This window comes from Geotrypetes seraphini, chromosome 18 (assembly GCF_902459505.1).
Source record: "Geotrypetes seraphini chromosome 18, aGeoSer1.1, whole genome shotgun sequence".
Classification (NCBI taxonomy): domain Eukaryota; kingdom Metazoa; phylum Chordata; class Amphibia; order Gymnophiona; family Dermophiidae; genus Geotrypetes; species Geotrypetes seraphini.
In genome coordinates, this window is record NC_047101.1 from 7,138,081 (window position 1) to 7,154,072 (window position 15,992).

The 15,992-nt window shown below is 40.1% G+C and overlaps 1 protein-coding gene across 4 annotated transcripts in view; it reads left to right on the top strand.

The window, feature by feature from the left end:
• NR3C1 (nuclear receptor subfamily 3 group C member 1) overlaps nt 1-15,992 on the top strand; it is a 146,462-nt gene that overhangs the window by 118,525 nt on the left and 11,945 nt on the right. For all 4 annotated transcript variants that reach the window (XM_033926944.1, XM_033926943.1, XM_033926946.1 and 1 more), the window contains exons 6-8: nt 110-254; nt 11,127-11,257; nt 15,616-15,773. In XM_033926944.1, coding sequence (XP_033782835.1) covers nt 110-254; nt 11,127-11,257; nt 15,616-15,773 — 434 coding nt within the window. The remainder of the gene's footprint in view (nt 1-109; nt 255-11,126; nt 11,258-15,615; nt 15,774-15,992) is intronic.

Consider the following 15,992-nt stretch of genomic DNA (forward strand, 5'->3'; position numbering starts at 1 on the left):
AAAGGCCAGTTTGTTTATTTTTGCTTTCGTTGTGCAACTTTCTAGTCGATCCGTAGTACTGCGTATTCAAATGGATTAACGCAGCTGTCACACAATTTGTATTTTCCAGGTTTCAGAAACTTACATCTGGATGACCAAATGACCCTACTACAGTACTCATGGATGTTTCTGATGGTGTTCGCTCTCGGCTGGCGGTCTTACAAACAAGCCAATGGAAGTGTGCTGTATTTTGCACCTGATCTGATCATCAGCGAGTGAGTGCACTTCCACACTGTTTTACTTTGTCGCACGTATATTGTGTGCGATTTCCGAGAGCTTTGAAAAAGCACTTACAAGTACATTTCCTCGACTAGAGGGGGGCCTAGTGTCTCGATGAAGGAGGGGAGACAGCAGAAGCATGCTCACATTTCAAGGGAGCCTGCTTGAGCTGTGGGCAAACTTTTAAAATATGCGTATTTCCCATTTTACAAGAGGAATAATGCTTATATTTCTGAAAATTTTCCCATCAGCATTTGCAGTTCCTCCGAGTCACACGTGTGAGCTAATTGATCATTTGGACCTGGAGGTTTAAAAAGTGAGCAAAGGGCAGTTGATCCTTTTTTTGTTGTCAGTGCCAAAACTCATGGGACTTAGTGAGTTTTGGCACCACAATAAGCTACAGAAAATGACTCTTGCCTTGATGAACAAAATTAATTGCAGATCTGAAAACTGTGTCAAAAATATGGACTAAGTTCTGAAGAAGTGTTCTTCCATTGTGCTTATTTCTCTGTCCTTTAAACCCACCTTTACAAAAAGCCAAAATGTTGAAATGAGCGTGGCTTCTTAATTGACTTCTTGCGTACATGGAAGTTATATAAGTGGCAGTGTAGAGAAATGACAAGTAACGCCTCAATGAACTATTGAACGAATACAGCACAGCGGTTTCTAGTTGAACGTGATCATTGCCTAAAAATAGTAGGTTTAAGGTTTGCTGGTGAAATAGTTAAAATGTGTTCAGGAAATGAAAGTTGCCCAATTTCCTGGTCTTGTGCAGACATGCAATTAATTTCTATTCAGTCAGGGAGTATTAGACAATTCTCTCTCTCTCTCATTAACTACACAGGTTGAACATAAGAATAGCCTTACTGGGTCAGACCAATGGTCCATCAAGCCCAGTAGCCCATTCTCACGGTGGTCAATCCAGGTCACTAGTACCTGGTCAAAACCCAAAGAGTAGCAACATTCCATGCTACCGATCCAGCGCAAGCAGTGGCTTCCCCCATGTCTCTCGCAATAACAGACTATAGATTATGGACTTTTCCACCAGGAACTTGTCCAAACAAACCAGCTACGCTATCCGCTCTTACCACAACCTCTGGCAATGCGGTCCAGAGTCTAACTATTCTCCGAGTGAAAAAAATATTTCCTTCTATTGGTTTTAAAAGTATTTCCCTTTAACTTCATTGAGTCTGTAATTTTTGACAGAGTGAAAAATCGATCCACTTGTACCTGTTCTACTCCACTCAGGATTTTGTAGACTTCAATGATATCTCCCTCAGCCGTCTCACTTCCAAGCTAAAGAGCCCTAACCTTTTTAGTTGTTCAAGTTATTGTTAAGCTTTCATCCATCTCTCACATTAAGGCATAAAATTCTGTTGTTATTACTACTTTCATCAGCAAAAATTCTTACTGTTGTCACTGGTTAAGTTAAATTCACATCCGCTTGAAATACTGTTCCCCACCATATGAATAAAAATGAAAACAAAAATAGGGTAGAAAAATCTTACATCCAAAAAACAATTCTCAACAGTAAAATAAGTATATTAACACCTCTTTTCAAAATATAAAAAAAACAAAAATCCTCAAAACATTGCAAAAGATATAGAAAGGAAGAGAAACCTCAGACTTGTGCTTTATAGGATCCTAGGGGCCTCCTAGAGCATGAAGCTATTCCAGTTCCCGCTCCGCAGATCCAAGTCTTTAATCCTTTTTAAGTTCTAGTGCCTACAAAAACTGCATGCTGTTTAAACAACCTCACAAAAGTGTACCAAATATCTTCATAGTGGAAAAGTGTGAGGCAACAAGGACTCAAGCGCTGAACAAATTTCTCACTCTACCCTATTTTGGGTTTTCATTTTTATTCTTTAGTTTATTGAATTTTGGGGTGTCAATGATTGTTGATTATTATAACTTCATACATTTTTGTCCCAACCAAATGAATGACATATAACCCAGAAGACATAATAGGCTAAAAAAAAGTTAAACAGAGAACATTCCAGCCCTGGAAAATGTGGGCTATCTCCCATCTTAGTATATAATTGATCTGGCTTAGAGGTTTTGCCAGTTGTTTATAGATTAGCAGATAAAGACCATCTGTCCTATCCAGCTTCCCGTCGCACCATCTACTATACCTCCGAAATCCTCTGTGCTTGACCCCCCATGAAGATTAGAATATGTGGAGTTGCTTCACTTTGTCCTAACTTCCCTCCACACACAAGCTTCTCAGTCTTATTTCAACTGGCCTCAGCCCTCTTGCTGATGTTTATAATGGAATGGGGACTTGGGAGTGGAGTCTGAATTTGAGACACCATGTTTCTTCCTTCACAACTACCAGCAGAAGGTCATTAGAAGGCAGCCCTGGATTTCACAGTTCTGCATTCAGACCAGCTGTTGCATGGATTTGCTCCTTGTGATGGAAGGGAGGTGGGTGGAGGAAAGCTGGCTGTGAATGCAGCTTCTCCACGTCATGTCTATCCAATCAGTACAATCTGCATCCAGGAGTTCAATCTAGATCTTCATGTTAACTCTCGTTCTGTTAATTCCCTCCCCTCCTTACCCCAGGGAAATCCAGCTCCTCTCCTCTACAAAGTCTCAAATTGTAACCTGTCTGACTGTATATTATGTATATTCACCTGTAATCAAAACTCAACTCTTCAACAAACCAAATCCTTAACGCACCCCACCACTTCCTTACTCCACCTCTTCTCTTCCCATTCTTTTAAGATTGTTGCTCCCCCCTCCTTAAAGCTTGTATGCATTTGTCTCCTTCTCTTAAATTCATTGTATATACTTACTGTATGTACTGTATATAATCTTTTCCCTCACTTAAATTGTAAACGTATAACTAGTTTGACTTCATGATTGCTTTGTTATGTTCTTCAATTTCAATCGCATTGTTTGTATTTCATCTAACTGTTGTGAACTGCCTAGAACTCCCTGGGTATGGCGGTATACAAAAAATAAAATTATTATTATTATTATTTAATCTGTTCTGAGCTTGTTAGAAAGAACAAGATAAAAAATGAAATAAAATAAATAAATAGTCCAGTGAAGGAATTGACTCTTTACACCTCATCTGACTTTCTTATTACGAGGGTCCCTTACTATGATAGATTGCCCCCACCTCCCCCTTTCAGGGCTCCCTCTAAGCCCTTATTTCTTCACTCCTGATTCCTCAAACCACACAACCAAGAAAACGTGTTCATTGTAATGTACCTTAAAAAATGGAGCTGCAAAATGTTATAGATTACCACAGTGGTTCTTAAACCTGTCTTGGGGGACCCCCCCAACCAGTCAGGTTTTCAAGATATCCCTAATGAATATGCATGAGCGAGATTTGCCTTTAAAATAGGTAGTAAGCATGCAAATCTCACTCATGCTAATTCATTAGGGATATCTTGAAAACCTGACTTGGGGGGGTCCCCGAGAACAGGTTTAAGAACCACTGGTTTAGCATGATTGAAAAGCAAAACTCGGGCATTGTGATATGGATGTTTGGCTGATAAAAACCTGAAAAATCAGCATGTTTGTGCTAGAATATGCTGGTAAGTAGTGGAAGGTATGGATCCTGAAATTGTTTGTTGATGAGGTTTGGCTGTGAAATGCAAGTAAAATGTTTTTGTGAGGAAGTTAAGACAGTGTTTCTCAACTCGGTCCTGGAGTCCCCCCTTGCCAGTTAGGTTTTCAAGATATCCACAATGAATATGCATGAAAGAAATTTGCATATAATGGAGGCAGTGAATGCAAATCAAGTTAATGCTAATTCATTGTGGATATCCCAAAAACCTGACTGGCAAGGGGGTTCTCCAGGACCGAGTTGAGAAACATTGCGTTAAGAGACGGTTTTGCAAAAGGTGTCTCTTGCGAATCCCCTTGTCTGGATTAGATGTTCTACTGAAAGTTGTCTTCCAGACTTTTTTTTTTTTTTTAATTCCATTTTCACAGCACAGTAAACATTATAAAGAAGTCTCTTCTGTTGACAACCCAGGCTGCCATCTCCAATCAAGCTATTTACAGTAAACAAATCGAAGTCATTTGCTTTCCCTTGATGAGGGAGGTCTGCCCGACATGGCATTTCACTTGTTGATAAGAATTTGCAATACAGATTTCCTCCTTGAGAGAAAAATAGTTGTGATGTTGAGACTGGAAACCTCAGTTTCAATGCATTTTACCTTTGATGGGCTGCTGATTCATCTTCTTCCATAGCTGAGTAATCCATACAATGAATGAAAAGAAAATTTTGTGTTATGTCTTCAAGCAAGACTTCAGCGTAGTCTTTGGTAGGACTGGATGGCCCAGGGCATTGGCCACTTTTAGGCTTCAGGTTCAAATCGCAGAGGGTGATTTCAGCCCAGCTCAAAGGGCTATAGCAGATGTTTTAGGAATGTGTGGATTCTGCTGCAATGAGAGAGATGAACAATTTTATAATACATTAAACCCTTAGAAAGCTAAATTCATAAAGGGTCTTGAATTTGATATACCATCTTTCTGTAGTACAGCCAAAATGGCTGTATTATTGCAGTGTAGTTACCCTACTTAAAATATTGCTATATCTGATGATGGGGGGGGGGGGGGGCGGTCTCAATTTTCTCTGCAATTGTCACTTCTGAGATAATTTTTGCAACTAAGATCTATTGTAAGCAACCCACCTAATCTGCTCGTAACATTTGTTCTGTTTTTCATATACAGCAAGCCTCATGCTCAACTGTGTAGACTTGACCTCTATTGGATTAGATTTATTCCATTTGATATACCGCTTTTTCATGAGTATTAAGCGGTTTACAATACTACTATATTAGAAATGGAGGTTACAGCAAATAGACCAAATATAGGGGCAGGCAATTTTAAATAGTACCGAGAAGCTCCATGATGAAAACACTTGAAATGAGGATGATCAGAGGGCAGCTCGTGTCAGCATTTTAAGGAAAAGGAGTAGGATTTGGTTTGCCACCTTTCTGTGGTTAGAGTTAAAGCAGCTTACATATTATATGCAGGTACAGTAAAACCTTGGTTTGCAAGCATAATTTGTTCCGGAAACATGCTTGTCATCCAAAGCACTCGTATATCAAAGTGAATTTCCCCATAAGAAATAATGGAAATTCAGACAATTTGTTCCACAACCCAAAAACTTTAAAAGAAAATACTGTACTGTAGTGCGCACTTGTATTGCAAGAACTCGCAGTGTCAGAGAGAGAACCACCATCGGCTCAGTTGTGACGCATGTACACAGTTTGCACTTGTAATGCAAGGCTTCGCAGCATCTTCGACTCAGCTGTGATGACATGCCGCACGCATACGTACTGGTATTGCAAGACATCGCTCGTTTATTAAGTTAAAATTTAACAAAACATTTTGCTCTTCTTGCAAAACACTCGCAATCCAAGGTTTTACTGCACGGGGGCAATGGACGGTTGAATGACTTGCACAGAATCACAAGGAGCTGCAGAGGAAATTGAACCCAGTCCCCCTGGTTCTCAGGCCCCTGCACGAACCATTAGGCCCCTCCTCCACTACATTTTAAAACTAAGATATGCTCGAACACTGCTTCGTTTCCCTTTTTTCCTAGCCAACTCCAGCATTGCACAAGCACGTGTCCGAAACATAGTAAAGAACATAAGAATGGCCTTACTGGGTCAGACCAATGGTCCATCAAGCCCAGAAGCCCTTTCTCACGGTGGCCAATCCAGGTCCCTAGTACCTGGCCAAACCCCAAAGAGTAGCAACATTCCATGCTACCAATCTAGAGCATGCAGAGGCTTCCCAGACTATGGACTTTTCCTCCAGGAATTTGTCCAAACTTTTCTTAAAACCTGCTATGCTATCCGCCTTTACCACAACCTCTGGCAATGCGTTCCAGAGCTTAACTATTCTGAGTGAAAAAATATTTCCTCCTTTTGGTTTTAAAAGTATTTCCCTTCAATTTCATCGAGTGTCTCCTAGTCTTTGTCATTTTGACGGAGTGAAAAATCGATTCACTTGTACCCGTTCTAATCCACTCAGGATATTGAAAACATCAGCCCTCTATAGATGTCCCTCAGCCTTCTCTTTTCCAGGCTGAAGAGCCCCAACCTTTCAGCCTTTCCTCATACGAGATCTGTGTGAACTTATGAAATTTGACCATGATTAGTAAGTGGACTAGCAGCATTAATATGAACCGTGAGAAGGATGAGAGGAGACAGAAACCCTGCTAGAAACCACGGATGATAGACCTTGAATAGCAAATGATGCTAGAATTATTCCACCAGCCTCGTTGGAATTGAAACTGGGCCTGTATTTACTTGTTATGTTAGGTGTGGTTTCATTACTGATCGTCTCGGATTTTCTTGCCTTGCCTCTGAATTATGTAATTTCTCACTCGGTCCCTTTAGCACTATTGTTGTTTTTATGTTCCTCAGAGGGCATACAGCTCTTGTGCTCTCTTTTTTTTTTTTTTTTAATAATCTTTATTCATTTTAAAATAATTTCAATAAGTGAAAAACAATAAATAAATAAAACATTTACACTATAGACATCACTTAAAATATTACAAGATTCTTACAGACCAATAACCCCCCCACCCAAATTATTCTTTATCATTCAAGAATCTATAGATCTATCATAATTCCATAATTCACTACATATTTTAAACATAAAATTACACACTTATCCACTTAGACATATTTTAAACTTATAAACCACCCTGCCCCCATCCATAATAATATTTGATTATAACCTATATATTCCTCCCACCCTCCCTCCCTGAATGTGCAATTTTATTTTATTTTATTTTTTTATTTTATTTTATGTGTTTTATTGCCCTAAGATACTGTTTTTTTGGAAATCGATTACTAATATTTTAGAATCTGAGATTCCTTTAACTTATGAAGTAATAATCTGTGGTACCATTTTATATATCAAAAATCCCCTAGATAAATATAAAAGAAGTCTCTTATTAATTATGACAAGTACAGCTATACAATTGATTACACGTAACTGGAAAAACTGGGATCGTCTCAATTTTACATTCTGTTTATGTCAAATATCTAAATATGAAAAAATGAGAGCTGATCAGTTAGGGAATTTTAAAAACTTTAATCTATTATGGGGTCCATTGACATCTTTTGCAGCTCTTGTGCTCTAATGTTTATATTTCCAGTGGTGCATATAATTCTTTGAAAAATATTTATACATATACCTAGATGCAGTAACAATGTTTATTTTTGAAATGGACATTTATATGTCGCTAAAAACATGGGTCTCGGAATTCTCCACACATTTATGTACAGTTGTGTTGCAGAAAAGAGCCCATGTTCAGGCTATGCTGTGCTTTAAAAAGCCTTGTTTACCGGTTTATTGCTCCAAAGAACTCACTAAAGCTGAGCGAGTCACTTTGAAAATCAACGTTCAGAGGCCAACACTTTTTAACGCTTTTGCATCCCACAAAGTTTAACCAGCTTTGGTTTTCTTATGCCAAGCTGCCAAATGAATGATACTTCTAAGAAATCTGAACAGTTTTGTTAAATAAAAATCAAGGTGCAGTGGCTACTGGAAGAGTTGCAAAAATTAGATTATGGCCCACAATGGACAGATAAAGTACCTGTATGTAATATATGAGCCGCTCTGGCAGTATATCAAGAATTTAATAATCAAATAATGAACTTTGTGTTCTTAATACTTTACCTCCACTTTCTGTTCTCCTTATGACCTCGATGCAGAAAGCCATGTGTTAAAATGATTCCTTATTTGGCAGACATGACCCTGCATGGTGGCAGGAGTGAGTGGGCCTTGTTCCTGCCTCCAACTTAAAGGTGCATTAGGGGAGGAAGGAGAGGGAGCCACTGTGGCCACCTCAGTCTGTCGTGGAGACAGGGAGACGAGAGGGAATCTTTGTTGATGATATGAGGTGAGATGAAGCACTTCTGGCATTAAGATTCGGCGCTATAAAAAAAAAAAAAAGGTGACTGCTAGATTTTAGCATAGCTCTTCACATCGGGAATTAAGCAACAGATTGCATACCAGCAAATTACCCTTTAGCTTAATGGTTTTACTCTAATGTTAAAAAAATAACCAACAAATATTCAGAATAAAGCTGCTAATAGTGGAAGGAAACAGGCTGAAAGGCAAGTAACTAACATGGAGAAAAAGACCTCAGTGTTTCAAGGAAACAACCAAGAAACTATATGTTCAGTTATAAACTGCCATACTAAACACATCCCAGGTCAAAAAACTCCATGGAAAGATTCATAAAGATACAGTTTAAAATACACAAGTTAAACTGCAAAAAAACAGCAAAAAACTGAAAAAACTTGCACTTATCTTCCATTCATCTCCCACAAGCAGTGGAAATAAATATCCGTTGCTCCAATATGGAACCAGACACACTTTTCAAAGAATGAGCTCAGTATTCCCAACAGGCCCTCTTTCGCCAAGTGGCTGAGTCAGGGGAATATCTGAAAAGACAAAAAATTAATCAATAATAAAGAATATATAATGCTTAAAGCTTTAAAAGTTCAGGTTACCTTTAGAAAGAGAGCAACTGCTTCAAAAAATCTTCCATGGGAAAATGGCACCCCGGCATTAGTCCAGAGCTTTATATCCATGTGTGCTGACCTAAAGTTAATTGGCAAGGAGGATGGCAAGCACTTGAGGCCAAAAAAGAGCAAAATCACTTTAAAAAAAGGGACGGCAAGTCAACAAGGTCAAAAAGCAAAAGAGTTTAGAAAAATGCACCTTAAGCCGTTGCACCTGTTAGAAAGTATTCTTAGTGAAAATGCTGTGGGTGGGGGGGTTTTCCCATTGGACTACACTGACTATTAAGAGATCAGCAGACATGGTTGGGGGAGAAGCACATTTTAACCTTTATTTGAGTAGAAATTTATGATCCGAGTGGATCACGAATAACGATAATGTGCTGATATTCAGACAAGCATGATACTAGCACAGTGACCGAGATAAACTAATCAGGAGAAACCACATGGTACAAATTTGGGAAGAAGGGAAAGCTGGGATTGCAAACCTTCATTCCCTGTGGTGATGATTCTGTGTTAGGTGGAAGTAGGAAAAAATTGGAATTGATTTTTTTATTCTACCTTTGCATTTTATTTGGAATATATAAGTGCTATTGTGACTAGGGAGGACTGGATTTGGTATTTTAATCTAGCAAGCTTAGTTTTCACTGATTTATGCTTTTATGTAAACTTTGCTTCTGATAATTAACAGTATATCAGATCAAATAAAAATGAATGGGGACAGCGTTGAGGAAAAGGTTGTAAATAGCCTACACAGTTGTTTGAATTGTCAGTCAAACTTACAGCATTCTTTAATATGGTTTAGCCTCAGAGAAAAAAAACTAAATTAAGCATGTGTCCCCCTAGTTTAATAATGACCCCATCACTTACCCCTGATTTCCTACTAATAAAAAAAAAGCATGAACTAAATCCAAGTCCCTTCCTCTTTTTCAAAGGGGTTTGCTGGCATAGATAGTAAGACATCGTTTAAACCCAAAGGAAAGAGAGGGGAAGAGACACTCAGCAAGAGGTTGATATGACCGAGAATGGCTAATCACAATACCAGCACTCCACCTCAGCAAACTACCATCTCATATACAGTATTACCTGAAAAATATAGTGAGTTGCTTAAAAGGCTCCATATTAGCTCTGTAGGTTGACTAATTCAAAAGTGGAGACTGCATATGCATGATCCAAACCATCTTAGCCCCCTGTCATGTAAGATGTGTGTTTCAAATTCAAGGATGAGGCAGATAATGGTCCAAATCACCCTAAAAGGGTTTGATGAGAAATTTGAGGTTTCTCAGGATTCATTCATTCAGAAAAAGGTTGTTTTCTAGGAATTTTTTTCATGTATCTGCTTTTTGCCGAACTCAGAAAGATCAGTTAAATTTGAAATATTTTCAGTAGCTGTTACACTTTCTTGGAGAGATTTCTTTGGCTTTAAATGCTTCCTGCATTGTCAATCCTCTCTGGAGGAAAAGCAGATTTTTTTTTCTTTGTTTTCCAAGTACTTAGTTATTTTGAGCATGGGGCACATTTAAGAAACAATGTGGTTGGAATCAGAGAATGACACGGGGACATTTTTTCCCCCGAACTCGCAGGAACTCAATTTTACTGTCCCCACAAGTTTTGTCACTGCCCCATTCCTGTAAGCTCAGCCTTAACCGCACAAACCTCGAACACTTATGATTTTAAAGTGTTTGAGGCTTGAGCAGATGAGGGCAGAGACGGGAAAAGAACTCGCCGGGAAAAATGAATTCCCACGGGGAAAATTTTGTCCCTGTGTCATGCTCTGAGTATAACCCAGTGGAGGAGTAGCCCAGTGGTTAATGCAGTGGCCTGAGAGTTGGGTTTGATTCCCACAGCAGCTCCTTGTGACTCAAGACAAGTCACTTAACCCACCATTGCTCCAGGTGCAAAATAAGTATTTGTATATAATATGTAAACCGCTTTGGTTGTAGCCACAGAAAGGCAATATATCAAATTCTATCCGCTTTCTCTTTTGCTTTGACCACAGCGAATCTTTGCTCCCTGTCAAAGGCTACTGCCTGCCCTTGACAATCACCTAGTCTTGCCTATTGGTTAAAGCTCTGTCTTTCCTCCCCCCCTCCATATGCACCTGCCTCATCTGAAATTTCAGAGGGGAATTTTGTGTCCCCCCGTCCTCTCTCCTTGCCTAATTGTAAAAAAAAAAAAAAAACCATGTAAATTCAACCCTTCAGGTTATATGATTAATCAATGTGCTGGAGCAACAATATATATTAATCAAAGTCATTAAAAAATGCCATACAAAATGTTCATAGAATATATATCTTAATATTTTCTCATCCTATGTGACTATAATTCTTATCCCATAATTTTCATTTTTAATATCCCCAGGGATAGAATGCGCCTTCCATACATGGAGGAGAATTGTCAGCAAATGCTGAAGGTTGCCAGCGAACTCGCACGTCTCCAAGTATCAGATGAGGAATATCTGTGCATGAAGACTTTGATGCTCCTCTGTACAAGTAGGTAGACATTCAAATCTTTGCTTTTGCCCATCTTCACTTGCTGTGATGTGAATTTCTTTGGTTCATCCCATTTCATGGTGGTATATAGTAACATAGTAAATGACTGAACGGTCCATCCAGTCTGCCCTGTAACTACATGCATTACAATTTCAGGATTTAATTGTCTTTTTTTTCTGGGCCACAAATCTTAGAAGTCCACCCGGGACTGTCTTTAGGTTCCAACTACCGGAGTTGCCCTTGAAGCTTACTCCAGCCTATCCAAACCATGTTCTTTGAAGGATTCAGACCATAAACGTTTGACCATTCATATTCTATTAGAGATCCTCTGTGTTCATCCCATGGTTTTTTTAAAAAATTCTGTTACCTTTTTCCTCTCTACCACCTCCCTCAGGAAGACATTCTAGGTGTCCACCACTCTCTCCTTGAAAAAGAATTTCCTAACGTTACTTCTAAGTCTACCACCCCTCAACCTCAAATTATGTTCTCTAATTTTACCAATTTCCTTTCTTTGGAAAAGATTTCATCCTATATTAATATATTTGAAATATTTAAATGTCTGTATTATATCTCCCGTGTCCCTCCTCTCCTCTAGAGTAGACTTATTCAGCTCTTCCAGTCTCTCCTTGTATGTCTTTTGGCTCAAGCTCCTTACCATTTTTGTCACTTTTCTCTGGACTGCTTTAAATCGTCTTATATTCTTGGCCAGATGTGACCTCTAAAACTGAACACAATACTCGAAGTGGGGCCTCACCAGTGATTTGCAGAGGGACATCAACACCACCTCCTGCTGGTTATGCCTCTTTCTATATAGCCTGGCATTCTTCTGGCTACAGCTTCTGCCTTGTCGCACTGCTTCGTTGCCTTTAGATCGCGGACACCATCACCCCAAGATCCCTCTCCCTGTATGGGTATATCAGCCTCTCGCCTCCCAGCACATACATCCCCCCTCAAGATTTCTACTCCTCAGATGCATCACTCTGTATTTCTTTGCACTGAATTTTAGTTGCCAGACAGTAGACCATTCTTCCAACTTTTGCAGATCCTTTTTCATATTTTTTTATTCCCTCCGGGGGGTCCACTCTGTTACAAATTGTGGTATCATCTGCAAAAAGGCAAACTTTTCCTTCTAACCCTTCATCAATATCACTTACAAACATATTGAACAGAATTGGCCCCAACATCAATCCTTGAGGCACTCCATTACTCACCTTTCCTTTCTCCAAGCAAATTCTGTTAACCACCACCCTCTGACGTCTCTTCGTCAACTAGTTTCTAATTCAGTTCACTTCTTTGGGTCCTATCTTCAGCCAGTTAAGTTTACTCAAGAGCCTCCTATGAAGAACTGTGTCAAAGACTTTGTTGAAATCTAAGTAAATTATATCTAGTGCATTTCCTTGATCTAATTCTCTGGTTACCCAGTCAAAGAATCTGATTCGTTTGGCTTTAGTGAAGCCATGTTGTCTTGGATCTTGAAATTAGATTCTAGGAATTTCACTATCTTCTCCTTCTGCTTCCATTATTTTTCCAATAACCAAAATGAGGCCTGTAGTTTGCCGTTTCATCCCTGCAACCACTTTTGTGAAGAGGAAGCGCATTTGCTCTTCTCCAGTCCCTTGGAACCATTCCCATCCCCAGGGACTTATTGAACAAATCTTTAAGTGCAGCCGCCAGAAGCCTCAATATCCTGGGATGGATGCCGTCAAGTCCCATGGCTTTGCCCACCTTCAGGTTTTCAAGTTGTTCATAAACACTATCCTCTCCATTCTCATGTGTGATTTTGCTAGCCAATCCCTGGAATTAGAAGAATCTTCAGGTTCCTCATTTCAAATGGCAGATCCAGCCGAATTTATCTAGACTTAGCTTGTGCCTTTTTAATAATAGCTCAAAGGAAGTTACCTCCAGTACAGTAGGTATTTCTGTGCCCCTAGAAGGCTTACAGTCTCTTAAGTTCGTATATGAATTGCAGCTGAGAGGCTATTAAGTGATCTTAAGAACATAAGCAGTGCCTCTGCCGGTCAGACCATAGGTCCATCCTGCCCAGCAGTCCGCTCCCGCGGCGGCCCAAACAGGTCACGACCTGTCTGAATCACTAGAAGGGGCTCCCTTGCCACCTTGGTATCTCGTTTAAGTCCTGCCTTCCTATCGAAGTCCTAGCCCTCCAGTCTTGCACATGCACGACCTGGTTGGTTTATACTCATTACCTGGTTAACATTCTATACTTGTGTTACATCCCAGCTCCTCCCTCAGTATCCCACGATCCCTTTATCCGTCAGGAATCTGTCCAATCCCTGTTTGAATCCTTGGACCGTACTCTGCTTGATCACTTCCTTTGGTAGTGCATTCCAAGTGTCCACGACCCTCTGGGTGAAAAAAAACTTCCTTGCATTTGTTTTGAACCTATCTCCCTTCAGTTTCTCAGAATGCCCCCTTGTATTTGCTGTCCCCTTTAGTCTGAAGAATCTGTCCCTATCCACCCTCTCTATGCCCCTCATGATCTTGAAGGTCTCTATCATATCTCCCCTGAGCCTCCTTTTCTCCTTAACTCTTTAGTGAAGAATGGCTCTCTTAAGTTCAAGGTGGCATTATGACTTTTAAAGCCCTATATGGCTAATCACCAGATGATCTAACACAAGTAATACAAGCCATTATTGTCCTAATGAAATGTGGAGTTTTTTCTTACCCAAGTAATACTTTTGTTGAGTATTAAAAAAAACTCCACATTCGTTAGGACAATTACTTACTTTTCCTTCAATAGAGAGAGTTCAGTTCTAGACTAGGACTGATACTGCCTTTCCATTCCAAGCAGCAAGAGTTTGTAATACACTTCTTCTTCTGTATTTGCAGGGGTTAGGTGCAGAGCCGGACCACAAATTGCAAAAAATCGCAAATAAGTTTTTCGTCCAGCTCTGACCCACCCCAGCCTCCTTCCTGCATCCCCAGACCTTAGCTGGTGGTCTAGCAGGGACACGGGGCAGGAGAAATCTTCCTATGCTCCTGTCCCGTGTAGAGCCATCATCAAAATGGCTGCCCTGAGTTCCCGTTGTAGTCTTGAGACCGTGAATAATGCTGAAACCGCGAATACGGAGGGAGAAGTGTAGTCACACAGTCTGGCCATTAGACCCTGGATGGGTGCTCTTTCCAGAATAGTTGTTCCTACTGCCCAACCCCCAATAGCAGTTCCCCTCAGCAAATACCAACCACCCTTTGCCCGGTATTCCTTTCCTGTCACTTAGGTTTGCTTCGTTGGTATTTCTTTATAGTTTGTGCAACAGTAAAGCTAAGAGGTATGTAAAACCTAATAGCCATTGAACACACATCTTTCAGCAGTCAATTGCTATATGCAAGAAAGAACATTAAAGCATTTTGTATAAACCGTAAAGAAATAATATAATGGACAAAGTCAATCCAGAATGGATATTTTAGTGTTGGTGGACACTCTGCCAGTAATTTCTTTCTCATCATATTGGAAGCCAAGGCGAGATTGACTTTAGAGGACATGACAAAATTCTAAAGATTAGACAGGCCTTTGGGGGTTCCTTCTTTTCCATCAGATTCCCTATTTCCTGAGCTTTATGCAAGTGTATGACAGCGGTTCTCAGCCAAGTCCTTGGGACACATCCAGCCAGTCAGTTTTCAGGAGACCCATATGATTATGCATGAGGTAAATTTACATGCACTGCCTCCATTATATGCAGATGTCTCATGCTTATTTATTGATGGATATCTTGAAAACCAGACCGGCTTGGTGTGTCCTGAGGGCTGGGTTGAGAACCTCTTATCTAGGGTGTCCATTGCCTTCTCTAAAAGCCATTCTCAACTCAGTCTTTGGGGCACACCTAGTCTCATTGGGTTTTTGGGATAGCATGCAGATCTATCTCATGCATATTCATTGTGGATATCTTGAAAACCAGACCGGCTTGGTGTGTCCTGAGGGCTGGGTTGAGAACCTCTTATCTAGGGTGTCCATTGCCTTCTCTAAAAGCCATTCCCAACTCAGTCTTTGGGGCACACCTAGTCCCATTGAGTTTTTGGGATAGCATGCAGATCTATCTCATGCATATTCATTGTGGATATCTTGAAAACCCAATGGGACTGGATTGGGAATGGCTGTTATATCACGTCAGAGCTTCCCAAACCTGTCGCAGTAGCTCCACAACCAGTTAGATTTAAAGAATAATATGCACGAGAAATTTTTTGCATAATTTTTTTTTATCTCATGCATATTCATTGTGAGCCTCCTAAAAACCCACCTGGCTGTGGAGTCACCAGGATTTTCTGAAAGGCAGAGTTTGTAAACGTGTGAATAATGTGGCCGTGCATCTCTGTTTCTTTAACAATGACTTGTAACATTCCAGTTCCAAAGGAAGGACTGAAAAGCCAGGCCCTGTTTGATGAAATCCGTATGACATACATCAAAGAGCTAGGAAAAGCCATAGTGAAGAGAGAAGGGAACTCCAGTCAGAACTGGCAGCGCTTTTATCAACTGACAAAACTTATGGATTCAATGCATGAGGTACGTTTCCCAGTGCAAAAAAGGCATCTGTGCTTGTAACCTGCTACCTTAAATGTTGTTCACTTTTGCTTCATAATAACATAAGAGCTGACATACTGGGTCAGAGCAATGGTCCATCTAGCCCAGTATCCTGCTTCCAGCAGTGGCTAATCCAGATCACAGGCACCTGGTGGAATCCCAAAGAAATAAATGGTGGCTTTCCCTATGTCTACCTTTAAT